The sequence below is a fragment of the Elephantulus edwardii genome, unplaced genomic scaffold (genome assembly GCF_000299155.1).
Source record: "Elephantulus edwardii isolate Elephantulus edwardi_28Jun2011 unplaced genomic scaffold, EleEdw1.0 scaffold00014, whole genome shotgun sequence".
Classification (NCBI taxonomy): Eukaryota; Metazoa; Chordata; class Mammalia; order Macroscelidea; family Macroscelididae; genus Elephantulus; species Elephantulus edwardii.
Genome location: NW_006399764.1, coordinates 11,147,175 through 11,174,818, shown reverse-complemented (window position 1 = coordinate 11,174,818; position 27,644 = coordinate 11,147,175). Strand labels below are relative to the sequence as shown.

General features: G+C 40.7%; 2 protein-coding genes across 2 annotated transcripts in view; one reads left to right on the top strand and one right to left on the bottom strand.

The window, feature by feature from the left end:
- Positions 1-9,896, top strand: part of FOCAD (focadhesin) — a 282,657-nt gene extending 272,761 nt beyond the window's left edge. Inside the window, exons 40-43 of the mRNA XM_006881273.1 lie at positions 102-199; positions 1,339-1,584; positions 7,519-7,594; positions 9,823-9,896. Coding sequence (XP_006881335.1) covers positions 102-199; positions 1,339-1,584; positions 7,519-7,594; positions 9,823-9,896 — 494 coding nt within the window. The remainder of the gene's footprint in view (positions 1-101; positions 200-1,338; positions 1,585-7,518; positions 7,595-9,822) is intronic.
- A 3,638-nt stretch (positions 9,897-13,534) lies between these two features.
- PTPLAD2 (protein tyrosine phosphatase-like A domain containing 2) overlaps positions 13,535-27,644 on the bottom strand; it is a 34,697-nt gene continuing 20,587 nt past the window's right edge. Inside the window, exons 4-7 of the mRNA XM_006881346.1 lie at positions 25,624-25,736; positions 18,433-18,539; positions 14,842-14,967; positions 13,535-13,617 (exon numbers count right to left, since the gene is read on the bottom strand). Of these exons, the coding sequence (XP_006881408.1) occupies positions 13,535-13,617; positions 14,842-14,967; positions 18,433-18,539; positions 25,624-25,736 (429 nt within the window). The remainder of the gene's footprint in view (positions 13,618-14,841; positions 14,968-18,432; positions 18,540-25,623; positions 25,737-27,644) is intronic.

Here is a 27,644-nt window from a genome sequence, read left to right as displayed (position 1 = left end):
AAGTAACTAGTTACAATTACCCCTGCTAGTTAAAAACTTTAAATGACAGAAAGAAGGAAAAAAAAGCAGGATTGCGTATGAAAAGGCCCACTTTGTTTCAGGCGTGTTGAAGAGGATGGAGTGGCTCTTGGAAATGATGGGCTATATTAGAAATGTTGCTTACCAGTCGACATCAGTGCAGAATGTGGCCCTTGATGAGGTAAGTCTACCAGAGGAATCTGTAGCTTCTTTAAAATGGAGAATGCCTATTTATGTCTCAGAGAAGGGCTATGTTGTGGCCTGTGGCTGTTTTTACCCAACTTTTGACTTTAAAGATAAAAATAGAGACAGTTTTATGAATCCATGAGGAATAACTGTTCCCACCACGGCTTTTGAGGAGCCTGGAACTCTCTTATTTTGAATGATACTTTCAACAGGACCCCTCCTAGTATAGATGGGCTTGATCTCACAAAAGACCAGGAAATCAGGGTCTCTGGCCTCTGCACTGGCCCAGAGCAGAGCAGAGCATAGCATCAGCCCCGTCCTTTGCAAGGTTCCTTCCCATATGCAAAGAACCTCTCGGTGCCCCCCTTTTACATACATGTGTTTGTAAAGAGGTAAGTGTTTATCACACATAAAAAATGGCCTAATATGATTCCAGAAAGGTTAGAAATGTTAGTCTTGGGAAAGAGAAGAAAAAGAAAAAGAATCAGTAAATAAAAGGATTCTGCTTGGCCTTCCAGCCTCATTTCTTTCCTTTTTTTCTACCCACCTGGTTGCTGTGTAGTCCTTAATAGATTTTCTTTTATAGACATGGTTTATGGATGTCCTAGTTACTGTGTGTGTAAAATTTGTATAACCTAGGATGGTATTTGCAATTCTGCTCACCTTTCCTGAAGGATTGTGTCTTTTGGAAGTTTTAATTAGCAAAATTGGGAATTATAAGAAATTGAAGGGTGCTTTATCATTTTTGTACTAACATATTCTGTCCTTTCGTGTCATTCTTAACTGATTTCTTGCAACAAAACAATGGGGTGTTTGCATCTCAGAGTGATTTAGGAATTAAGAGTCTTGCTTCTGCTGAAAGCTGAAATGTTGGTGCAATAACAATGAGACTGTCAGGTCCTTGATTTCATAAGAGAGGAACCCCAAAAACCTTCCAGATCCTAAAATGTCTCTTTATTAAGTTTGGAAATTGAGCTTGCAGCTCGTTCCCGTTCCTCTTTTGGGGCCGGTCTGGGGCAGGAAGAAGGATTGAATAAGGAAGAAGAGAGCATTACATCATGATTGTGTTGTTGAGCCTGTGCCCGTTGAGCTGGTTAACCATGTGACCCATCTTGGTTTCTCTTTCCGTTTTAGGCTCTGGACTTCTTGCTGCTGATATTTGCCGCGGCAGTGGTAACATGGGCTGACCACGCGGCCCCTCTCCTCCTCGGCCTCAGTGCCAGCTGGTTGCCATGGCATTTTGGCTCTGCTGAGTCAGCACCCAGCTTCCTTGGCAGGAGTCCTGTGCACAGGGTCACACTGGAGGAAACTTTAACCCTCCTTCCCAGTAGCCTGCTCCTTCTCCTGCAGAAGGAGCCGTGGAAAGAGCAGACTCAAAAGGTGAGGACTGCAGCCACCTCCTTTCAGAGGTGGAACCGAGGCGGACTCGACACCAAACTTAAACCACAGCACAGGTTGTGATACTCAGCCCCAAACCTCAACCGGAATCAGGCCCCAGGTTGGCCTGGGCTTCACCCAACTATTCATTGAAAACAACAACAGCAGACACCTGTTTACAGTTGAGGTGGATGAAAAGAAACCACCTTTCTGCATTCATTTATTGAGAGTGACATGTATTCTTGATCCTGGGGATAAAAAAGGTAAATGCACATCAGAGCCAAATACTAGAGTGGAGACAGATTTTTCAGTCTCCCCACATCCTTCACCAGCATTTGTCTTCTTGGTTTTTGTTATGGAGGTTTGTTTTGGGTTTTTTTTCCTTCTATTTTGTTATTGTTGCTATTGTTGTTATGTGCTGTCAAGATGGACCCAACCTATAGCTGGCCCTCTAGATGGTTTTCAGAGGCATTAGATTGCACTGGAAGAGATTGCCCATCTGTCTTCTGTGGAACAGCTGGTGGATTTGAACTACGCACCTATGGATTTCATCGCAATATAAAAAAAAAAAACTGGACCAGTAGGCAGCATCATGATGAATAGAAACAAGATTGAAACTGTCAACAGCTTCATTATGCTTGGTCCGCAATTAACATCCTTGGTACCAGCAGTCAGGAAATCAAGAGACGCATTGCCCTGGGAAAATCTGCAGTTAGGGACCTCTCCAAATTACTGAAGATTAATGATGTCCCTTTGAGGACTAAGGTGTGTCTGATTCAGGCCATGGTATTTCTGATTACTTGCTATGCATCTGAGAGCTGGACATTGAGTAAGGATGCCAGAAGAAGAATTGACACCTTTGAGCTGTGGTGTTGGAGAAAAGCACTGAACATCCCATTGACGGCCAAGAGAATGAACAGATATGTCTTGGAGAGTGAATATGGAGTGCTCTTTGGAGGCAAGAATGATGAGGCTTCACCTCACATACTTTGGACATGTTGCGAGGAGAGGCTATTCCTTGGAGGAGGACATAATACTGGGAGGAGTGGAGGGTCAGCAAAGGAGAAGACGTTCAACCAGGTGGATTGACACGGTGACTGCTGCAATGGGCTCTTGTGTGTCAGGAAGTGTGAGGATGATGTGGCATAGAACGGTTTAGTTCTTTTGTTCATAGGGTCACTATGAGTCATACTCGACGGCACCTAACGGTAACAACAACCACCACTTTTGTGTTGTCAGGGCAATTCCTTATTATTAAGCCACCAGAGCTCCATTATTAATGCCATTATTTTCAGGTAAGCTGGTATCTCATTGCTGTTTTATTTGCATCTCTAATGGCTAATGGGGTAGCTCTGGTGGCTTTGTGGTAAGGAGTTGCACTGCCAATCCAAAGGCACATGTTTTGAATCCACTAGCTGCTCTGTGGGAGGATGGGCAGTCTCCTCCTGTGCGTTTACGTTCTCTGGAAACTCCGCAGCATATGGCACGACAGTGTCTCATGAGCACGAGCGTTTCTTCATGTGTCTGTTAGCTTCTTGGATGTCTTACTTGGTATATCTCTTCATGTTCTCTCCCCACTTCTTAATTAGATGTTTGTCTTCTTGTTGAATGCTGACATTTTCCATAAATTTTAGAGATAAGTTCCTTGTCAGCTATATTGTTACCAAAAATATTTACCCAATCTGCAGGGTTTTCCCCTCCTTTGGAGAAGTCTTTTGATATGCGTATTTCATTTTTAGGATAGCCGACTTGTCTAGTTTTGCTTCTGCTGTTTGTACCCTTTTTTGTTAAGATCAGTAGACTATTGTCATAAATTATGGTCTCTATGTTTGTTCCTATTTTTCCCTCCATGATCTTTATCGTTTTAGGTTGTACGTTTTTATCTTGGACCTTTCTTGAGTTAGATAATATATAAATATATATTAGGTAGTAGAGATCCTGTTTGGGTTGGTTTGGGTTTTTTTACACATTGCTCTCCGGGTTTTCCGGGACCATTTGCTAAAGAGATTATCTCTTCTATGTTTAATAATTGTTAAAGACGGACTGGAGGGGTTTACATCTGGACCCTCAACTCCATTCCTTCAGTCTGTGACCCATGCCTTCATGCCAGTAACACACTGTGTTGACTGCCATGCTGTGTAGTAGATTCTGAGATGAAGAAGTTTGAGGCCTCATTCTTTGTTCTTCTTTAAATGGGTTTGCTTATCTGTGGTCACTTTCCTTTCCATATATAGTTAGTGATTATTATCTTCACTGTTTAAAGACTATTGATGGAATCTGGTTCGATATTACATTATGTCTAATAATGCCTACGACTCATAGTGACCCCAAGTACAACAGCCCTAAACTCTGCCCCATCCTGTGCCAATCTCACCAGCTCCGACACACCTACCCCCATTATCCCAGTCACTGGATCAATCCGTCTCATCAAGGGTCTTCCTCTCTTGTTCTGACCCTCCACCCTCCCAAGCATGACGTCCCTCTCCAAGGACTGGTCCCTCCTTGCAACATGTTCAAAATATGTCAGATGAAGCTTCAGAAGCCTTGCCTCCAAGGAGTAGCCTAGTCTCACCCTCTTTAGGATGAACCTGTTTGTTTTCCTGGCAGTCAATACTCTTCTCTTTAAGTACTATTTTTTTTTTTAATTTTATAGTGAAGCCGAACACTGTGACCCTGATGAGTCAAATGCGAGAATGGTTCCCCATGGTGGACAGTGTTTGGTGGAGCTCCCCGATTAAAACAAGCTTGGAAGCAGGAGTGGCATCCACTTCCATAATAGCTTGCCTCTGGAAACCCTATGAACCTGGAGAAAGGACAAAAGTTATACAGGTGTCCAGGTCTTTCATTCATAGGGTCACTATGAGTCACCTACGATTTGATGGCACTTAACAGTAATAACAACATTGGTTTGCATACAAAATTCATATACATTGTGTTTAATACTTTCCTTCATTCACATACAATCATTCTCCTACATTATATTTTATAAAATTAATCCCTATTGAACTACGCTCACCATTACCCTGTCTTTTCAGGTCCCCACTGGATCTTTCCCATTTCCTATTCCCCCCTACCCCCACCCATAAAATTGTGCAACCCTGTGATTTTCACCACCCCCCCCCGCCCTCCCTTACCCCTCCTCCCTTGGATCCCCAAACATGTTTTACTAGTTGTCCTTTTATTTTTACAATAATGGTCTTATGCAGTATTTGTGCTTATGGGACTGAGTTAGTTCACTTAGCATAATGCTCTCCAGTCTTTCCCAAATTATGCCATATTTTTCAAAATTGTGGCTCCTGAGTGCTAAATAATATGCCATCATGTGAATGTATCATTCCTTACTGTTCCTGTTAATAATTTCTTAATTTATAATATTCTGATCCAAGATGCTTTGTACTTTTCAGTTTTTTTAAATTTATGTAGGCTTTTGGTTTGTGTCCTAACATTTGATCTAATTTTCAAAATGATCCCTAGGCTGTGGAAAAGAATGTGAGATCAAGCTGGTTGATTGTGTTGTTTAGATCATCTACTTCTTTGTAAGGGAGCTCTAGTGACACAGTCCGCAGAGCACTAAACTGCTCAGAGTTGCACCACTAATGTACAAGTCCACAGGAGAAAGGTGGATAATCATCTTCCAGCCTCTAAAACCCACTGGAGAGTCAGCTGTGAGTCACTTCTGACTTGATGGTAATGAGTTGTTAACTTGATATCTTCATAGGGAGCTCTGATGACATATAGTCCAAAGGATGTTACATTGCTGTCAGAATGGCTGAGCCTCTCAGGTGGGTGAGGTAAACCAGGGTTCCAAGGGAGAAAGGGCAGTTCCCTCCCAGGCAGTTTATAGCAGTTTTTTGTCCTTCTTTGAAACCAGTGTCTTTTTTTTTAAGATTTTTACTCTTTTTTTAAATTTTATTTTATTTTATACTGGTTTATATACAAAGCTTATAAAATTCATACACATTTTTCACACAGGATCAAAACATTGTCTTGACATCATTATTGTGGAGTTGTCTGTTTCTTTTTAAATTCTGTTAAAGTCTCTTATATTTTGGGCCATTATCTTGATAGAATAGTAACAAACAGCACAAGGGAACACTGTAGGGTTTAATAATCAGAAAAGGTATGGGTCACGGTTGTATCCTTTCTCCTTGCCTATTTCGTCTGTATACTGAGCAAATAATTCAAAAAGCTAGACTATATGAAGGAGAATGTGGCATCATGAGTGGAGAAAGACTCATCAACAATATGTGTTATACAGAAGACACAGTGTTTTGTGCTGAAAGTGAAGAAGACTTGAAGCACTTAGTGCAAAAGATAAAAGACTACAGCCATCACTCTGAATTATGTCTCAACATCAAGAAGACAAAAATCCTCACCTCTGCACCAGTAGGCAATGTCATGATAGTTGAAACAATTTGAAGTTGTCAGTGATTCATTTTACTTGGATCCAGAGTCAACATCCATGGTTTGTTGTTATTATTATGGGCTGTCGAGTCGCCTACTCCATAGCAACCCTGTGGACAGCAGCTCTAAACCCTGCCCTGTTCTGAGCCAGTCTCACTAATTCCAACACGCCAACCCCTATTGCCCCAGGTACTGCATCAATCCATCTCATCCAGCGTCATCTTCTCCTACACTGTTCCTCCACCCTTCCAAGCATGATGTTCTTCTCCACGACTGTTGTCTTCAGGCCATATGCCCAAAGTATGTGAGATAGAGCTTCAAAATCCTAGCCTCCAAGGAGAAACTTGGTTTCACCCTCTCTAAGACAGACCTATCTTTTCCTTGGCAGTCCATGGTATGTTTAAGACTCTTCTCCAGCACCACAACTTGAAGGCATCTATTATTCTTCTGTCATCCTTAGTCATTACCTAGCTCTCTGATGCAAAGCAATTAATTGCAAACATCCATGGCAGCGGTTATCAGAAGACAACATGTTGCATTAGAGAAAATGTGCTGTCCACGTGTCATCAAAGTGCTAAAGAGCACTAACATCAGTTTAAAGACTTTAAGTGCACATGATCCAAGTCATCTTCCTTTCATTTGTTTCCTATGCATGTGAAAATTGGACAGTGAATAAGGAAGACCGTCCTGAGAATAGTTTCCTAAGAAGAGTATTGACTATGCCAAGGAAAGCCAAAAGAATAAACAAGCCTGTCTTGGAGGAACTGTGCGACCAAGGTGCTGTTCCTTAAAGGCAAGGAAGATGAAACATGATCACATGTACTTTGGGCAAGTTATTAGGAAGATCCAGTTCTCTGAATAATATATCATGCTGGGAAATGTGGAATGTCAGAGAAAGAGAGGAAGATTATCAACAGGATGGATTGGCACAGTGACACCAACAGTGGGCTCTGTAGCATGTTGGAGATTGTGAGGATGGCACAGGGTAGGACAAGCTTCAGTTCTGTTGTTCATAGAGTTGTTGTGAGTCCTCATTAACTTGAGGGCACCTAACAGTAATATCATTGGATGTGCAAGTATTTATTATGGTTACGTCCTCTTGTTGGATGGACCTTAAGGTTCTGTCTGTTCCCACCTGGAAACCTAGGCCTGGATGCACACTGAACCTGGCAGGAGGCAGCAAAATGCAGAGCAAAGAGTGTGGATCTTTGCAGCCAGGTGGACCTGGGTTTGTTCCTTGACTCTTTTAGTCATTGGCGTTGAACTTGGGCAAGAGCCTTAGCCTCTGTGAATGATGAAAGAGGATGTTCTAGGCCCCTGTCAACCTCTCTCTCAAAATGTTTACCAACTTTTGGTAATTCCTGAACACTTGGTGAATGATTTGCCAGGTCATTTGACCTTACATCTGTTCCCTATCTCAGCTCCAGTTACCATCCACAGTCAGAAGTAAGATTAGTATATTCGTACTTGGATTTCTACATCCATGGGACTAATTGATCTTTTCACTGACACTGTTCTTCATTTTCACTCTAGTTCATTGACTGGCTGTTCAACATCATGGAAGCCCCCAAAGAAGCTCTTTCAGCAAAATCCCGGGATCTGTTAAAAGGTACTGCTTCCATGCTCTTCCCTAACATAGATGAAAGCCACGCACTTGTTTGTGCTGCACAGAGCATGATGCTGTAGGCAGTCCTGAGAAAGATGATCTTGGTTTAACCTGGGCATGAACTCAAGAGCAGTAGCATTTTGAACCAGAAAGACCAATTAAAAAGTGTTCCATTTCTTTACATTTACCTTTTATTTAAATGTTTTTTAAAAACAAGTTTCATTATAATTATACAATATGATTGTAACCCAAGGCATAGGATAAGGGTTAGATCTGTTGTTCATAGAATTGCTGGGAGTCATAGAGAGAGCTCTGGTGGTTAGAAAGTGATGCGACCAAGCCAGAGGTGGGTGATTTTAATCTATGGTCTTCCAGCCTGGTTTAATTGTTTTTGGTCAGGCATTCTTCTAAGTGGAATAGCACTGGTCTGTCCATTTGCTGTACAGAGCTAACTTGTGGCTACTGTGATGCTGAACACTGTGATACTGATGCATCAGATGTGATAATGGTTACCCATTGTGGAAAATGTTTGGTAGAGCTCTCCGATTAAAACAAGCTTGGAAGCAGGAGTGTCATCCACTTCCAAAATAGCTTGGAAACTCTATGAACTTGGAGAAACGATGAAAGTTTACAAGTGTTCAGGTCTTTCGTTTATAGGGTCGCTATGAGTAATCTACGTCTCGATGGCACTTAACAACAAGAACCCAAGGTTAGAAAATTCAGGGAACTAAAGAGATAAAGCAAAAAGGAACCCAGAATCCTATTGTGCAAGGAGAGTTCCGTTTTCCATAAGAAGTATTTACCTTCTGGGTATATGAGTACTTTTTTAACATTATTATTCTGTTAAAGCCTGTGGCATAGTGTATTAGTTGGGCTGCTGCCTGGAAGATGGCAGTTCAAATCTTCAGCTGCTTTAGGGGAGGGCATTGAGGCAGTCTTCTCTGTAAAGATCTCTGGTCTTGGAAATCCAATGGTGGTTTACCATGTGTCAAAACATATACTTTCCCTTGACCTTTTACTAGTGTCTGGCTGTTAGTGTTTTCTTTGTCCATTTTCCTCTGGGCATTTTGACTTATATTTAATGGCGGGGGTCAGCAATACAGTGGGTTGTTCCAAATGGGTATTGTCTGAAATGGTGCTGATGAGAACATATATTAGAATCATAGAATTACTGTGTGACCCTGGCTTCCCTGCATTCTCTCAACACTATTTCAAGTATCATCTCCATATTTATATTGTTGTTGTTATTGTTGGTTGCTATTGAGTCAAACACAATTCATAGCAACTCTGTGAACAAAAGACTTAATGTGTTTCCATAACTATTGCAATTTCTCCAAGTTCATAGAGTTTCCAGAGGCATGTGGTTTAGGAAGTGGATGCCATTCCTGCTTCTAAACCTGTTTAAATGGGAGCTCCACCAAACACTGTCCACATTGGGAAACCATTCTGGTATTTGATATCCCAATGGCACAGAGTTCAGCATCACAGCAAACCCAGGTTACTTTATACTGCACATTGACAAGGAGTGATGTGCCAAGTGGAAGGGTGTTCCTCCACATGTAACAGCACTAGTCTCAGTTAGCAGTGGTTAACTGTCATCAGGTCGAATACAACTCAGACTAAGCTTTGCACAAAAGACCTGCACTACCATCATTTCTGCACATTTATAGAGTTTAGATAGAGTTTGTAGCATTTCCAGTAATATTTTATTACTATCCTAAAATAAGATATATAATAAGGTGTTATAGGACTTTCCTAAATTGATCCCTGAAGGGTGTATGACAGAAACATATGAACTTTGGACACCTATTCAGATAAAGTTTAGTATGGTGAAGCTCACACCACTGAGCCCATGTATCTAACTTTATTCCAGGACCTATTTATTTCTTCACGGCCTTTTAATTATTTAGTGAAACCGTCATGTAGTAAGTAAAGTGCACAAATCATAAGTGGATTTTCAAAAAACAGAACATTGCAAAATCTCAGAGGCAGTTTTTCACTTCAATTCTGCAGAATTTCCCATTAGTTGACTGAAGTGTATATTTAAAAATCTTTCCCCTCAACCTTTATTTGCCGTTTTCTACCATTAAAATTTTGCTTCCGTCATAATGGGAATTCTTTGTTTTTAAGATAAACCAAGTGAGAAAAAAATCAAATTCTATTCTGAAAGCTTTTGGGTGAGCTGCAATGCCACCGAATACAGCTGAGTACTTTCGTCTTTGCTCTCTTAGGCTCCCTCCTGGCCTTGCGAGTTCTCCCGGAGTTCAGGAAGAAAGCTGTATGGACCAGAGCTTATGGCTGGTGATCAGTTTTGCAGAAGCCAGCGGCATTCTTAAGTGGCTGAAGAAGACCAAAGATGGAAGGAATTTCTCAGAATGCACACCTGGGGCCACTGAGACATGCCACAGGGAGCCACTGGTCATGAAAGGGTGGCCACATCACTGACAGTGTGGTCTGTGCCTCCAGAAGAGGGCTGCTGCATGGCTTGGGTACCCAGGCCAGTGGAGACTGAAATGGGACTGGAATTTACTTTTATTTGGCTCCAGTTCAATCAGAAGATTTTCTTTATGTCTGAAGATTTTTGACTATATATAACTCCCTTCCCAATAAATTCCAGTAAAAAATACTCTGGTCAATGTTGTGTACGTGACTTTTATTTGCTTGAAGGCATGAGAGAAGGTTTTGCCAGCAAAACCAAACCGTGATGGTGACAGTGACACCATGAAGTCTCTAGTAATGGAATTAGGTAGAGAAGTCGTATTTACTAATAAGATAGATACCGATCTTGTAACTACTATACACATTTAAATAAAAAATAAAGAAAAAAACCACACCACTCTGAACATGCGCTGCAGCAGATGCATCAGCTGTGGCAGTAATTTCTTTCTGGCGTGGTTCTCTTGAATGCGATTGAACAGCACCCAGTTCAGAATAGCGTCAGCCAAAAAGGGAGAGAAGTTAACGGCAGAGCTGATGAGGCACAGCTGCGTCCAGCAAATCAACAATGCCAGCAGCCTCTGTATGTCCTCGTCACACGTGCTGGCAAGCTGGCCAAATCTGCGTCACAGGCCCACCCAGACCACATACACTAGGTTCTCCCAGAGATGCCGTGCTCGTGGGCACCAATGACCGGTATCTTCAGATGAATCTATCTGATCAGGCCTAGTCTGTCGTAATCAGGATGACTGATGGCCTAATGACGAGCAAATGAATGTAAGTGAGGATATCAAATGCTGCTTTTCACTCGAGGACTTGAGATGCAGCCAGCAGTTTCATTTCAGTCACTTTGTTGATTATCCTTTCTTCATGCAGCCATTAATCAGTGCTTCCTCTTAGCCAGTCACGTAAACATATCGTACACATAACTGGAATCAATGGCAATAAAAACCCGTCCACTGAGATAATGTGCATTTTCCTCTGTCAGGTCAGAGCAGTGCTTGGTTCTTTCCAAGCACCAGAGACCTTCTAGATGTTCCTGTGTGCCATGTACCTATGTGTTACCACCAAGAGTATCCTACTTAAGGTAACAGCTCTTCTGATTACCTAGATCTGTGATTCCAGCTGTCACATGTTTTTGCTTCATGGCATATCCCAGTTAAACACTCTGCTCCCAGGTCACAGCTTCTGTTCTGCTGAACACCAGAAGGTGCAGAGATGCTCAATGAAAAAATGGAAAGGAAGGGCAAACAAGTTCAAGGTCACAGTTACCACATTGCCAAGAGTCCATATAGACCTCCCGTTCTTGGTGGACAGGCCAGAGAGGAAGTTGGAGTTAGAGAATTTGCTCACCATACAGTTTCTACCAATTAGAGGTAACATGGACTGTTACTGTCAGATTGCAAATCCTGAGAGCTTTCACTTATGTTATTTAACTCTTACAACACTACTGAAAAGGGTAACTCTTTTCCACTTTAGAACAGAAAAGCATCTAGTGGGTGACAGAACTAGGTCTTAGAACTCCAGATCCAGAATTCATTCTTCGGCATGAGAGGCGTTAGCGCCCCCTTTAGGATGAAAACGTGAAGGGTTAAACCTCATTGTGTTTAATGTAGATCATTGTAATCAGGTTAAGAAAAACAACCCAACACTGCCTCATACAGACTTTAAAGAATTTTAGAGTAAAAGGAAGTCTGCATAGGTTAAAGAACTTTGAATTTCCATGGTCCATGTTTGGATTGCCAGTTTATTAGAGAAGAGGAAATGGACACTGAAGAACTACTCCTGAGATTCTTCCTTCCAATGAGCAGCCTAGAAGCCAATGTCTGGGTAAATGATGGAGAAGGTCCCAGGTTCTAAATCCAGACTGCCCTTTTCAATTTGTCCCCTTGATTCCCAAACTCTTCCCCAGCTTGACAAGAAGAGTGCAAAAGGAAAGAAATAGAATATATCTGCTAACCTCTTCAAGGAATACTAATGATGTTATTATGTGCCGTCGAGCCACTTGCAACTCATAGCAACCCTATGTACAACAGCCCTAAACACTGCTCTATCCTGTACCAATCTTACTGTCTCTGACACACCTACTCCCATTACCCCAGTCACTGCATCAACCCATCTCATCGAAGGTCCTCCTTTCTTGCGCTGTCCCTTCACCCTCCCAAGCATGATGTCCCTTCCCAAAGACTGGTCCCTCCTTGCAACACGTCCAAAGTATATCAGATGAAGCTTCAGAGTCCTTGCCTCCAAGGAGCAGCCTGGTCTCACCCTCTCTAGGATGAACGCACTTGTTCTCCTAACCATCCATGGTATATTCAATACTCTTCTCCAGCACCACAGCTCAAAGGCATCAATTCTCCTGTCATCTCTAGTCATTGTCCAGCTCTCTGATGCATAGCAAGTGATTGCAAAGACTATGGCCTGGATCCTTATATATAGATACTAGATAATCTCTAATAATTCTTTCAGGAAAAGTGAATGTAAGGTACACTGATGAGACAATTCATTTTATTAGTTATTCACAACTGTTTTTAGAGCTTCAAGGAAAGGAATAGTCTTCAAAGCAAGTGATGAGTTTGGTAGTGATTAGAAGTAAGAATTCATTAATAAATAATCTAAAATACTAGTTCTTAGTATTCTTACCTATTATAGACAATTTATTATAATTCTGTACCTTTTGTTTCCCTGTAAGTGATATATATGAGCTGATCTTAAAATGAAAGGATAAGGGGCATTATTAGTCTATGTTCCAAGAGTTTATAATCTGTTTTCTTCATATTAAATTTGTTTTAACATATTAAAACCTAAATAACTTATGTGATACTATCTTTCTGAGTTGAGAGAAAAATATTTTCTAATTGTGTCTAATGCTTATGGTGGGTACTGAATTACTAGCTATGTAGACAGTGGCATCAGCTACAATTTGGTAACCCTGTTCCTGAAAAGAAATAACATGTATGCCTTCCCCATCAGGTATGATGGAGAGGTGAGGTTACCAGCATCAGTCTCCCAGTCAAACTAAATCTTCTCTGCTCTTCTATTTTTTATTTACCTTATCAAATAACTGGCAGTGAGTTTGATCTTTTTCAGGTTATGGGAAAATAATCAGGCATCACACCACATAAATGTAACTTGTATGACATCCACAGCTTTAGTGAAGAACTTGTACAAAGTGTATCTTTCAAAATACAGTTTGTGAGGAACACATACAGCGGCATGGCTGGAGTGTTTGAGGGAAACACATACAACGGCATGGCTGGAGTGTTTGAGGGAAACACATACAACGGCATGGCTGGAGTGTTTGAGGGAAACACATACAGCAGCATGGCTGGAGTGTTTGAGGGAAACACAGCGGCATAGCTGGAGTGAGTGAGGGCAATGCGATTATCTCCTGTTGCACTTGTTTGTCCCATGCAGATTTTTCCCACCAGGAGGCTCCTTCTGTTGGATTTTCTGCAGCGGAATCGGTAAGCCTGTCCTTTCTTGGCCACACAGGAAAGCAGGGCTTCACATTTTCTTCTTCTGGATGGGTAAGACTCTAAGGACATCTCTTCTTTCTGAGTACAGATGACTGTAGATAAAATACATTCCTAACATGGAGAAGGAAATGGCAAAAAGAAGGATGAGTAAGCATTTCCCTAGAAAGATTCCTAACAGTGAAATCCACTTAGAGTGTCATCTGGACTCCAAGGACAAGACCCACAGGCAGACTCCACGACTGGAGGTCTTATCCAAGGATAAAACTGACAGGTGGACTCCTGGTGGCAGGTGGAGGTTGGTTCTCAGATTGATTTTCTACAAAGAGAAAGGTAAAGCAAACTCCTCCACCTTTTAAGTTAAAAAATGTAAGGAATCTTCCTTCTTTGAGGTGTGTCTGCCCACCCTCTGTGAAGTCTCATATTTTCTCCTCTGTCTTACCATGATCTTATATGTCTGTTAGTTTCTAGAGATAAACATCATGGAGATTTGTGACAATGCTTGGGAACTAAGATTAAGAATTCCTATTTTCTAGTAAAAATTTATAATGTGTTCTCAATTGTTAGACTGTTCTTTGTTTTTTATTGTGGAAAACATGTATGAGGATTCAAGGGGTGAGGGTTGGGAGCAGAAGAGTGAGGCTGGGCAGAGATGAAATCGCAGGGCTGCACAATATGGTGGGTGGGGGAGTGGGTGAAGGAACTGAGAAAGATCCAGTGGGGACCAGAAGAGACAGGATGGTGGTAACCAAAGCATATTCCAATGGTGATTGATTTTTTTTTATTTTTTAACAAATAAATTGTCTTTAGAAAACCTGTGGATTTCTCATTTGGGAATGGGGCACAGACTCTCTGGCTTTGATGTGAAGTCAATTGTTAGGGTTTCTTCTATGCTTTTTTCTTGAGTCTTTAGCACAAACTTACATTTGCTTATTCAGAATTACTAGCAACATTCCAAATGAACAGGAAACAAAATAGTCATCAGTGGAAAGACCAGAAACACCCAAGCATACTTAGTTTGATATCAATGTTTTGTTTGTAGATATATATCCCTGTCCAGTGTTAGTACTATGTTCTGTACATAATAAAGTTGTATTTTTCTGTTGGGAAAATTGTTCTTATTTTGTGCATAAAATAATGACATATTTGATTTCCTGCTGAGCCATAAAAAGCATAATTTCCAAAAAGATCTAGTTAATCTAGTGTCAGGCTTCTAGAATCTTCATTCTCACCCATAGTCACAGTCTTGGCCATTAAAGTAGATGGCCGCACAAACTAAAAAGCTCAGGTAAAAGCAAAAGTAAGATCAAAACCAAAGAACGCAAACAAACAACTTACCTATAAAGAGCATCATGAGATATATCTTCAGCACATACGGGAAATAGATGGAGAAGTCAAAGGGCAGCTTGGTGGAGTAGGTACCAAATGATTCAAAATAAGGCAGCGATTGGTAAATGGCAAATGCTGTTTAACAAAAAAATAACAGAAAAGCTTCTGTAACTTGTTGGAGAGCAATCTGCCTCAGTCCACAGCTCAGGGATGTTTTGAGTCTGGCATTCGTAGTTTCATGGCAACTGCTAAATCCTTCAGCTACCACCACAGTTTGATATGGAAATTTACTGCATGACTAAATTAGCAAGGCTATTATAACAATGTGACTTGCTGAATTTATGTCCAGCATCTCTGTTACAGAGAAATAGCATACAGTGTTTCTTAAAATAGAATCTGTAAAAAAAACCCAACAATTCATCTTCTTAGCTACAAATAGGGTTGACGAACAAATGAGTTAGGAAAATGCGCCTGATGATTCTTTCTTTTCGGAATTTAAGGATCCCCTCCTTTCCCTCCCACTATCCAGTAAAAAGCCTCAGTGCCGTTGAGTAAGAACCAAGACTTGGCTGACGCTCTGGCAGGGTTTTCAGAGGCTGTAAATCACAAGGCAGAGACGGCCCAGTCTTTCTCTAACGGAGCCACGGATGTATCCAGCCACCCGAGAGGGCTCACCTTTGACTTTTTAGGCCAATTCCCTGTGGGCTACGCTCCCAGAGCTCCCTTCCTCTCCTGACTTGCTGTTGTTATGTGGGCTCATAACTGACCTTCCAGTGAGTTTTCAATGGTTGTAAATCACACAGGAGATTTCCACATTTTCCCCACACAGCAGAATTTGAATTGTTTGCCTTTGGGTGGGCAGTGCAACTCCTTGCCACTTAAAGCTGTCAGAGTTCCCATTCTACGTCCACTAGAACTCACTAAAAATTCTAAGGAACACTGGGAGAAATGTCATCCCAGATTATTTTGGTGGAGGAAGCTCATGTCAGATAAAAAAAAAAAAAAAAAGATGACAGTTGTAAGGAAGTTTATCCCCTGGATAGCTTTGCTAATAGTTCATGAAATGAAACGACAATAGATTCAGGTTGTATATAATGGACACAGGTGGTATAGGGGTTAAGAAGTTGTGCTGGAGGGAGCTCTGGTGGCCTACTGGCAAGAAGCTGCACTGCAATCCCAGAGGTATGTGGTTCAAATCCACCAGATGCTCTGCTGGAAAAGGAGGGACAATCTCCTCCTGTACCAGTCAGATCTGATTTGATGGTATAAGTGCAAAAAATAATAAAAAGTAAAATAAAAAAAAGAAGTTGTGCTGGAATCCTAAAGACACATGGTTCGAATACAACAGCTGCTCTACTGGACAAGGATGGGCAGTCGCCTCCTGTGTGATTTGCTGCCCCTGGAAACCCACTAGAGAGTCAGCTATGAGTCGGTTCCGCCTTGATGGCGCACAAAACCAAACACCATTATGGAAGATGACGCCATAAGGATAAGCTGGGCATTGTACTATTTTTTTTGCAACTTCTTATGAGCCTAAAATTATTTAAAAATTAAAAGTTTATTATAAAAGAGATAGAAGACAATTCTGCAGCAGCCCCTGGACCGCTCTCAGGGAGCTGCAGAATCTAAACGCAGGGGTAGGAGCAATGGTGCGGGAGCTGCCCGCCAACTCCGAATTCCAGGGGATGCACCAGATCCCCAGCTTTGCAGCAGTACAGCTCACTGTTTGGTCCTTTGCATAAACTTGCTTTTTGTCTTATATTTATCAGATGGGAAATTACTAAAAGAAAGTAGAGTTATCTTCCGCTGAGTAGATTTTCCTAATCTGACTGTTATTATACCTTGTAATATTACATATATCTCTCAAAAATCAGTTGCTCCTGAGACAGTTTCAACTCATGAAACACTACGTATGTACGTATATTCTATGTATGTAAGTAGGGCAGAGCCCCTTAAAGTTGATATTGGATGGGATCTTGCAGATCTAGATGTTAGAAAATTAGATTTCTGAGTTCTCTTGGATAGATTCAAACCACCAAGCTTTCAGTTGGTGGCTGAAGGCTAAACTATGTGTGTTAACTGTAAAGATAGAACGCTGTCACCTGTATTCTACTTCCGTGAATTAATCATTATTGGCATTTTAGTACATGTGCATCCAGACTTTTCTGCATATTCCTGATTTTTAAGAGCATGTGATTTTATAGAAGAAAATGTTTTGTATGGCAAACCTATAGAAATATGGTCTTTCCAGAAAAGAGACACCTGGAATTACGGGATGACTAGAGAGGAAATGTTCACTATCCCTTTACTCATCCCTGACATTTAGGAAGGCATTAGTACTCTCTCTACCTGTCCCTTTATAAATTCCTTATTTTTCAGAGTAGAACAAAGGGTCATACTTAGTAAATGCTGCAGTGAATGAGGGCTTTCCTTCTCAAGTGAGAAATCAGTTTCTTACGGATTTCAAGATTGTTCTCTAGAATCTCTTGATAGGGTCTATTCTAAAATTTAATAATGCTTCCTTTTAAAAGTAAATCGAAGCATTCCCTCTATCTCTGTTGATTTCCTTTAAGCGCCTTTCTTTTGTCAGGTCATCAACAGATACGAACATGTGGCTGTAATTTATGTCCTGGCCTTCATATGCTCCACAATGATTGCCAACATCACCATCATGTTCTGTTAAATCTGGGTCCTTATGTTTTCCCTTAGTTACCTTAACATGCTTTCTTAATTTCTTCATGCTTTCAGCTTCAAAAACTTTGATCATTTCTGTTCCAGAAAGCGCTCTACCATGCTGCCAAATCCATTACAGAAGGCAGCAAGTATTCCCCCAAATATCCTCAAGCTCTTCTCAAATTGATGACTTTACTGATTTGATTTTTTTAAACTAAGTTTTAGGTTTACATTTAAGCCACAGAATTATTCTGCTTCATATTTTGCTCAGTAATCCATTCAATATTTACGGAGCATGCATATTGAGTGCAGGAGAGGAAGCCAAGGGCTGACAAAGATGGTCTCCACATCCACGTGGAGATTCAGGCTAGTCAGGAGAACAGGCACGACTCAGAGAATCATACAAACATCAGAACTGAGATTGGCCCTGTGTAACTGTAGAAGGGAAAACTGACTTAGCTGAGGAGCCACAGATTGTTTCTCAGATTGTTTCTGATGTTGGGCGTAAAGTTAGAAAGTGTGAAGCCAGTTGATACTAGCTGGGAGCATATTGAAGCAGCCTCAACGGAATTCCTACGCATTAAAGTTAAAACCATCAAGTCAATAAATGCTAAACTCCTTTTTTTGGTTGGTAAATAGGCTCAGAGAGGTTAAAAGATGCATTAAAAAACTTGTACCAGAGTTACTGAAGTTCTAGACCAGGACTCAGCTGCCCTCATCTCATGTGCATTATTTTATCTGCTTCCCTTCTAACTTTGCTTCCTCACACCTTTGTGTCTTTGCATCAAGGCGCAGATGCCAGGAAGGGTTCACTGTGTGAGATAAACAATAGCAAAAGCAGAAACTTAAGCACCAGAAAAATGTAATGAACTTTATAGGCAGATTTCATTCGTCGGTAAGCAATCAAGCCAATCTCTGTCCTCCTACCTTCGGCGAGCACACACAGAGGATAGACGGGCATCCAGAGCGTCTGGCTGAGCCACGTCAAGACGGAGTAGGAGATGCCTATGACGGACAGCATGCTGTGGGTGTACCTGAAAGAAGACAGCGAGCTCACAGACATCATTTGCTGATGATTTCTGGGAAATACCAGGAAAAGGCAATACCTTACTGTGCAAGTAAATATATGAATAGAATTAAACAAATAGAAAAGTATGCAGAACACATACTTCCTATCATTTAAGCAGGAAAAGAAGGGTTTGGTCTTTTTTTTTTAAATGAAGGGACAATGGGAATCAGGCATATTTTGTAGAATGAATCATGGATCATTATAGAGATAAACAGAGCCATGAATAGAGAAAAGTAAATCTTTCTATCACTCCAGGACCCTAGCTCTATATCTCAGAGGCAAGAATCAATACTAGATTATTATATATTCCTTTGAAAACACTAAAACAAAATTATATGTATATTGTTGTTATTGTTTTGTGTGTTGTCAAGCTAGAACTGACTCATAGCTGACCCCCCAACAGGTTTTAAAGGCAGTAAATCACATGGGAGGAGACTGCGTATCCTTCTCCTACAGAGAAGCTGAGTGCCTCTGGGATTACAGCACAGTTTACTAAACTAATGTATAGATTATGTACACAGAGCACCCCTTTAATCTCATAAGCATAACATACTAGCTACACTGTCCTGCAGCTTGTCTTCTGTTTAATATATCTTAGAAGATTATTAAATGACAATGAGGTAAATATAGATTTACCTCAGACTATGCAGCTGCCCAAAAGGCTCCCTCTGTATGGAAATATGTCATAATTCACTTCAGCTGGGCCCCACCGAACATTTAGTATCTCCAGTCTTTGGCTCATACAAAAATTCCGAGTGGATATTTCTTAGTACACATGTGTAATTACATCTGTCTGTTGGTAAAATAAATTCTCAGGGTAGTATGAACTGATCAAAAGGAACATGTATTTAAAGTTTTGAAAAAATATTTCCATTTTCCTTCAAAATCGTTTGCACCATCTTGCCTGTCTACCAGTATTCAAGCCTTCATCCACATGGTGTGTTATCTGGCTTTTTGATATTTTTCCAATCAAGGATGCAATGCATAAAACTGAGGGCTGAAGAACACATTGTGTTTCCTCCAAGGGGAATAATAAAGCTTCCCCCTCAGAAATCCCATCTTTATGGAGCAAAACATGATGATTCTTCAGTGCTCTTGGGAAAAAGGTCTCAGACTAAGTGTCTTCAAGGTGTAAATGAAGGTGGCTGAATAAGACACTACTATAGACAGCAGAAAAAGGCTTCGCCAGCCGAGACCTGCCATGGTAACAGGAGACCTCGCTGACAGAGGGACCAGAAAAATGCCAAAGAGACATCTTTTAAAAATAATCAAGCTACATCGAGCCTTTGAGTGCTTGGAATTTCATAAAGTCATTTTCTGCTCACTGAGCAAGGCTTACCTCTTTCTGGAACTCTTTTTCTGAAAATTAAAAATGGACTTTCATATTAGGTAACAGTGTTGATTAGTATGATAATGTTTGCATGTAAATGAAGAAACAAACCCAAACAACAACAACAAAACCCTCAATTTTATTACCATGGAGTCTGAACGAACCCATAGCTGAGCTCCCGGTGAGTTCTCATAGACTATAAATCGCATGGGAGGAGATGTCTAGCTTACTCTCACGGAGCAGCTGGTGGATTCAAACCGTCTACCTTTGACTTGGTAGCACAGCTCCCTTCTAACTAGAAAAATCAGGCAGTATGATTACTTGGAGACTGAGGGGAGAAAAGAGAGTCTGACATCATGTGCAACGAGAAAGCAGCCACGGCTCCTGCGCTAAGAGGGTCAGGCAAGAGTCAGAGAAAAGCTCTTCACAGATTGCTGCTATTATGTGCTGCTGAGACTGCAACTCATAGCGACACTATGAAGCAAGGCTTTGAATCTTGTCCTGTCCTGAGCCAGTCTCACAGTCTCCGACACACCTTACCCCATTGCCACAGTCACTGTGTCAGTCCATCTCCTCCAGGGTCTTCCTTTCCTGCACTGTCCCTCCTCCCTTTCAAACCTGATGCCATTCTCCAAATACTGGTCTCTCCTGACAACATTCCCAAAGTATGTGAAATGAACTTTGAAATCAATCCTTGCCTCCTGGAGCAACCTGGTTTCATCCTCTCCAGGACAGACTTGTCTTTTCTCTTGGCATGCCATGGTGTATATGCAATACTCTTCTCCAGCACCACTACTCAAAGGCATTGATTCTTCTTCTGTCATCTACTCTTAGATTCATAGCAAGCAACTGAGAAGATCTGGGCCTGAATCTGGACCATGGCATCTTAGTCTCTAGTGTGACATCACTGCTCTTTAGCACTCTAAAGGGATCCTTGACAGCAGATCTCAGTGCACCTCGTCTTTTGATTTCCTGACTGCTGGTGCCAATGGTGTTGACTGTGGATCAGAGTAAGATGAAATCATGAACAACTTCAATTTTTTTCTCCATCTTTCATGCTGCTGCTTATAGGATTTCTGCTTTCTTGATGTTGAGATACAATCCATAGTGAAGGCTACAGCCCTTGACCTTCTGCAGCCAGCACTTCAAGTTTTGGTAAGCAAGGTTGTATCACCTGCAAAATGCAGGCTGTTGATGAGTCTTCCTCCAATTCTGATGCCACATCCTTCTTCATAAATTCCAGCCTCTGGAATGTAAAAGCCATTCACAAGTATTGGGCTATAAACTCAAGAAGAAAGGGAAAAGCTTACATATGAGGAGGAGAAGGTATGATTAAGTCAACTTTCAAATGTTAGAACACTTTTAATGAGCCTGAGAAAAGAGTCAATTTGGAAGATAATAGTCAAGGATTAATGATAAAAAGGTACACTGGCTCTACTAAAACATCTCTCCTAAAGAAGTAAGAGCTGTGACAGGAAAAGATATAAGTACACTCGTGTTCACTGAAGCATTCATTGCCACAGCAAAGTGATGTAGTACCATTGATGGATGGATGGATAAAGAAACTAAAAAAAAAAAAATTAAAAAAAAACCCTGATACACTCACATAACAAGGTATTATGTAACACTGAAAAGACTAAAGAATTGTATAAATACTGCATAATATGGATGCATCTAGAAGAGATTATGCTGAGTAAAATAAGTCAGTTATAAAAAGGCAAATATTGTATAAATCTCATGTAAAAAGCTAAAGAAATGTTTATTCATGGAAAGAATCATTGTTGGATGGTTACCTGGGATAAAAAGAGAAGGGGGTAAAAATCAGTAAACAGATAACAGACGTATTTACTTGAAGGAAAGGCCATAAGGGGAGGATCAGTACAGTATCACTAAAGAAGGAAAAGTCAGATGGAGATGCGGAGAGTTAATATAAGTCAGATTTAAAGGCAGGAAATGGGAAAAGGGTGATCACACTGTGAGGACTGAAGGTAATATTACAGAACAAAATGTGCCTAAATGGTTGAATAAAATAATGTATTTGCTTTGTAAGCCTTTGCTAAAACTAAGTGGAAGCAATCATATCCCTACTTTATAGAGGACAAATCTGAGTTTTGAAAGGTTAAGTGTCTGGTAGTTCCACTTCTAGGTGGTGGTTGTTGTTGGTAAGTGCCATCGAGTTGAGTACGGCTTACGCGACCCCATGAACGATAGAGCTGAACTCTGTCCTATCCTGCACCACCCTCATCTTCCCGGACACATTTGAGTCCATTGCTGCAGACACTGCATCAGCTCGTCTCACTCAGGTCTTCCTCTCCTTTCTTGGCCTCTTGGCCTCTACCTTTCCAAGGATGATGTCCTTTTCCACAGAATAGCCTTTCCAAAGAATAGTCTAAAACCTGTGGGTAAAGCTTCATAAACTATGCCTCCAAGCACCATTCTGGTTGCACTTTCTCTAACCCACATCTGTTTGTTCTTTTGGCAAGCCATGGGACATTCAGCACTCTTTTTCAACAGCACAACTCAAATGCATTGATTATTCTTCTGTCATCCATTCATTGTCCAATTTCCAGAGGCACAGCAGGTGATTGGAAAGACTGGCCTGAATTAAGCACATCATCTTCACCAACATCATCAATTCCTAAGTTGTTGTTAAGTGCTGTTGAGTCGTAGGCAACTCATAGCGACCCTCTGAATGAAAGACTTGAATGCTCGTATAACTTCCATCCTTTCTCCAGGTTCATAGGGTTTCTGGAGGTAAGCTATTTCAGAAGTGGATGCCACTCCTGCTTCCAAGCTTGTTTTAATCGGGGAGCTCCACCAAACATTGTCCGCCATGGGTAACCATTATCACATTTGATGCATCAGTGTCACAGGGTTAAGCTTCACAGCAACCACGAGTTATCTCTGTACAGCAATGCACAGACCAGGGCTATATGACCTAGAAGAATTCCTAAGTACATACTAAAAAACAAAAACAAAAACAAAAACTCTGACAAAAACTTCATATAAAAGCTTATACACAGATGCACATAGCACCATTATCCATAATACAGACAACCACAATGTCCATCAATGGATACACCAAATATAACATATTGATACAATACAATCTTATTCAGCCATAAAAATAGATGGACCTTGAAAATGTGCTAAGTGAAAGAAGGTAAACACAAAAGGGCTTGTGTGCAATTGATATGGAATCAAACATCCGGACAAGAAGAAGCTTAGAGACTAAAAGGAGAGTTGTGGTTATCGGGGGTGAGGGAGAGAGAAAGACTGCCCATGAGTAAGAGGATTGGTGGGGGTAGGGGAGAATAAAAATGTTCTAAAATTAGATAGCGACAACGGTTGCCCAATTCTGTGAATATCCTAGAAACATAAATTACACACTTTTAAAGAGTGAGAGTTGAATGTGCCATAATTTCTCAATCCATTTGTTTATGGTTAGACATCTGATCTGTTTCCATGTTCTTGCAATGGTGAATAATGCTGCTGTGAACATTGGTGTACAAATCTATTGTATAGTATTCTATTGGAATACTATGCAGCACTCAGGAGCAAGAACTTTGTAAATTATTACCTAACTTGGGAGGGACTGGAGAGCATTATGTTGAGTGAACGAACTCAGTCACATAAGGATAAATATTGTATAAAACCATTATTGTAGAATGAGTCTAAGGATCCAGGAGGGGTGGGAGAGGCTGGAAGCAGAGGGATGTGGATGTGCAGCGGGAAGGACGGAATTAACCATTGGGTTATACAATTTGATGGGAAGGAGGGTAAGGGAAATTGAAAGAATTTGTTCAAATTTGTATTTGAATTTAGTAAAGAAACTAGTAGAAAAATAAAAAAATATTTTTTATAAGTTTCAAAACTAATGTAAAATAGAATACATATGAAGGATTGTATGAAACATAATGTAAATAAAATACTGTATAAAACACAGTGTATGTGAGTGAAACATAATGTAAAGGAATTATGATATGAAAACCAATAAAAATATTTTTAAAAGAGAAAAAATAAACAGTGAATGTTATGGTAATTAGAAATCCCAGGTGTCAAAGGAGGTCAGTTCCTCAGTGTCTTAAAATCGCATTTGTAGAGAAGGTGGAACAGGTGTGGAGTTCTTAGCCTCATTTTAGTGCAAGGAAAGGTCTGAAGGCCTGAAGCCTTTTCAGTGATTTAACAGCTGCACGTGCAGCAAGAGAAGGTGATTGTGACAAAGAACTTGTTGCAAGTAGGAGTTGGTTCAATTATTTTAAAATGAGGGTAAATTTATATAACATTAAAGGGCAAGTAGGAGGTGTTTGTAAGTCAGATATTGGTAAACCAGGGACTGTCTATGAATTATACTTTAATAAATCTATCATAGACACACATACATATAGACAAATAGATTAGGGAATTTTACCAAGGTCACAATGCAAGAAAGTAGTGGCAATAGGATTCATCCTGAAATATTCTACCTCCACATTCAAGTATCTTAACATTCAAATGTCTTTACATAATATGATGCTATCACTCTCGAAGCTCAAATCCTACCCTAAAGAAGTACTGTGTCCCAGGATTCTCTTGAGCTCATATGAGACTGAACAGACACTGAGCCAAGCATTCTTGAGAACAAAAAACACCAATCCCACAAATAGGATCAGTGTCTTGAATAAGAAGTCATAGGCTAACAAAAGTCCATGAATTTAGGCCAAATCTATGATATCACTTAAACAAGAAAGATTATGTAAGTAATTTTACATTCACCATTTTACTTCAAGAAATTATTCTAATTCACATTTGGGCTCAAAGTTTAGACTGAACATTAGAAACTTTTATAATCTAGCTAAGTGACTAGAAATCTAATAAATACAGAATTTACAGAACTCGAGCTTAAAAACCGAAAACTCTTTTGTGCCTCTGCCTATCACATCGCCCACAAGGGTCCAACAGTCTCCATTTGTGAATGCTAAAAGTGAGTCACTGAGCAAAGAGCACTGTTTGACCCAAAGGCTGGTCTCAAGGTCCAGATTTCTTAACGTAAGGTCCAGGAATCCCTGGGGGGTTCATGAAAGGATTTCAGCTAGTCATCTGAACCCACTGTAATCATAGAGGGAGTTCTGGTGACCTACTGGAAAGGCTGCCAACCCAAAGGCAGGAGGTTCAAGTCCACCAGCTGCTCCTCTTGTGTGATTTACAGCCACTGAAAACCGGCCGGAGGGTCAGCGGTGAGTCAGTTTGGACCACAGCAATTAGGATTTTTGCTGTTGTTATCACATACAAAATAGTTTGTGAGCGCTTTTTTTTTTTGCGTGGTCTTTCATTTAAAATATTTAGGAATTCAGAGAAACCAAGTTTGAGCATTCTGAATATGAAAAAACCAAAGAGCCTGGCTCTCTTGTTAAAGTAACATGTCCTAAAGCAATCGTGAGGCATGCCTTTCATTAGCAAACAGCTGTGAGGCTTATTCCAAGTTGGTGTTATGCCAAACCTTCTGCTGGAATCCTCAATGCACTGATTTGCTCTTGTAAAATCATGGTAGGTTTTCATTATCTTTGATATGCCCATTATGGAAAGCACTAAAAATACATTTCCATATCAAGATAAAATAATTTGAAAAGGGGTTATGTTTTTTTGTCTCATTCAGAATAACCAAATGTAAGCAGCTATTACTGGCTTCATTGTAGAAGGCAATTTGGCTTTAGTTCAAGAGATTATTTTGATGTCTTACCTAACCATATCCAACAGATTCCAAAAGATGAATAAAACACACACCACATATTTCTCTTGGATTTCCTCTTGACTGGTGATGACCACGAAGAGGATGACTATTCTCTCTGTGAGCTAAGGAAGAAACAGTCAAGTCAAAAGCTGAATAGTCTTTTAGGCCGTGGAGATCATTTTCCAATTTTAAGTACTCAAGATACTTTTCAAAGTACACCTCAGTGGAAATATGTGTACTAAATGGTGTCAACATGGTCAACTCAGAACAAGAAATGTTATGGGTGAATTTCATATCCTCCTTTTTTGTATTTCCCAATAATATACACTAAATTAAAATACAGCATACTTCCATCAGGATCCGGATATTCTTACTGCCACATATGTAAGTGTGCTTCTCTTCATTCTGGCAAGCTGGTATTAAGGCTGCACTATGTTCCAGTTGCAAGCTAAACCAGTTATCCATTTGCCATAGAACCAGTTCTAAGTCTTGCCAACTACCTGTTTCAGTGCAACTGTGCTCCATAGTTTCCAGTGGTTGTGATGCTTCTGAAGTAGATCCAGAGTTCCTCTAGGTAGACTCAAACTGTCAACCTTTCAGGTAATAATTGATCATATAACCATTGTGCTACCCAGATGTGCTATTCTGGATCCCAAGATATCACAAGATCCTACATTACAAACCCCCAACTCAATGCCCACTCCTACCTACCCTTTCATTTGAAATACAGTTCTCCCTCATTTTAAAACAACTGAACCAACCCCTACTTGTAATAAATTCTCCACCACAAACATCTCCACTTCCTGCATGTACAGCTTTTAAATCATTGACAAGGTTCTGAGCCTTTTCCTTGCATTAAAGTAAGACTAAAGAAGAACTATACATACATGTTGCAACTTACCTACAAATTAGACTTAAAGATACAATTTGGACCTAGTCTCGTTCAGAACCAGAGGATTGCCTTGCATATATTAAAAATTAAAACATGATCCTCACTCCAGAATGGGTTGTTGTTGCTGTTGTTGGTGCCACTGAGTTGAATACAATTCATGGAGCCCCTTATGAACGAAAGATCTGAGCTCTGTTCTATCCTGCGCCAAGAGCCCATTGCGGCCGTCACCGTGTCAGTCCACCTGGTTGAGGGTCTTCCTCTCCTTCGCTGACCCTCCACCCTTCCCAGAATCATACTTTGGGCAATCCAGAGAGGGTAGTAGGGGTAAAAGGAGAACTGAGGGCAAGAACTATAATTCTGTGTGAATAATGTGCCATTTACAGTGCTGCGTATGGGACCATGGTCAGGGAGACAGTTCCTGCCCAAAAAAAGGAGGGACAGATTTCTGAAGACAGGCAACTTTAAGTTGGAACTCAGAGAACAGAGAGGAGTTTTTCAGGCTGACTGGACAGGAACAAGGGAGAAGGGGCAGGCTAAGCCAAGATGTCTCAAACTCAAATCCACTGTTGTTAAATAAAAGTGACCAGCTCATAACTGACCCTGCAGGGGGTCTCCGGGTCAATTGCACGGGAGGAGACTGTCCATGGATTCAAACCACCGAAGAGGCGCAGCCTCTGGGTTAGCAGGACGGCTCCCTACCAACTCTGCCGCTAGAGCTTCCAAAGAACAATGAGATGTGGGGAAACACAGGATCTCTTAGGGAGCTCTGGTGGCCTAGTGGTAAGAAGCTGTGCTGCAATACCAAAGGCACATGGTTCAAATCCATTGGCTGGTCTGTGGGATAAGAATGGGCAGTGTTCTTCTGGGTAATTTATTGCCTCTGAAAGGTCTGCTGGATGCTCAGCTATGAGTTGGTTCTGACTCAACGGCACACAACAATTAGGATGTTATGTGAACCTCTGAGGTCGTAGGAGTGTGCAGAGAAGATGAAATAACCACATTTGGGACTAGATTGCAAAGGATTTTGAATGACAGATTGAGAAATTTCCATTTCTTTTGATAGGGAAGCTATCATAGCTTTTATTTTTTTATACACTGGAATGATAGAATCCTATACCCCCTAAATAACTAGCAGGAA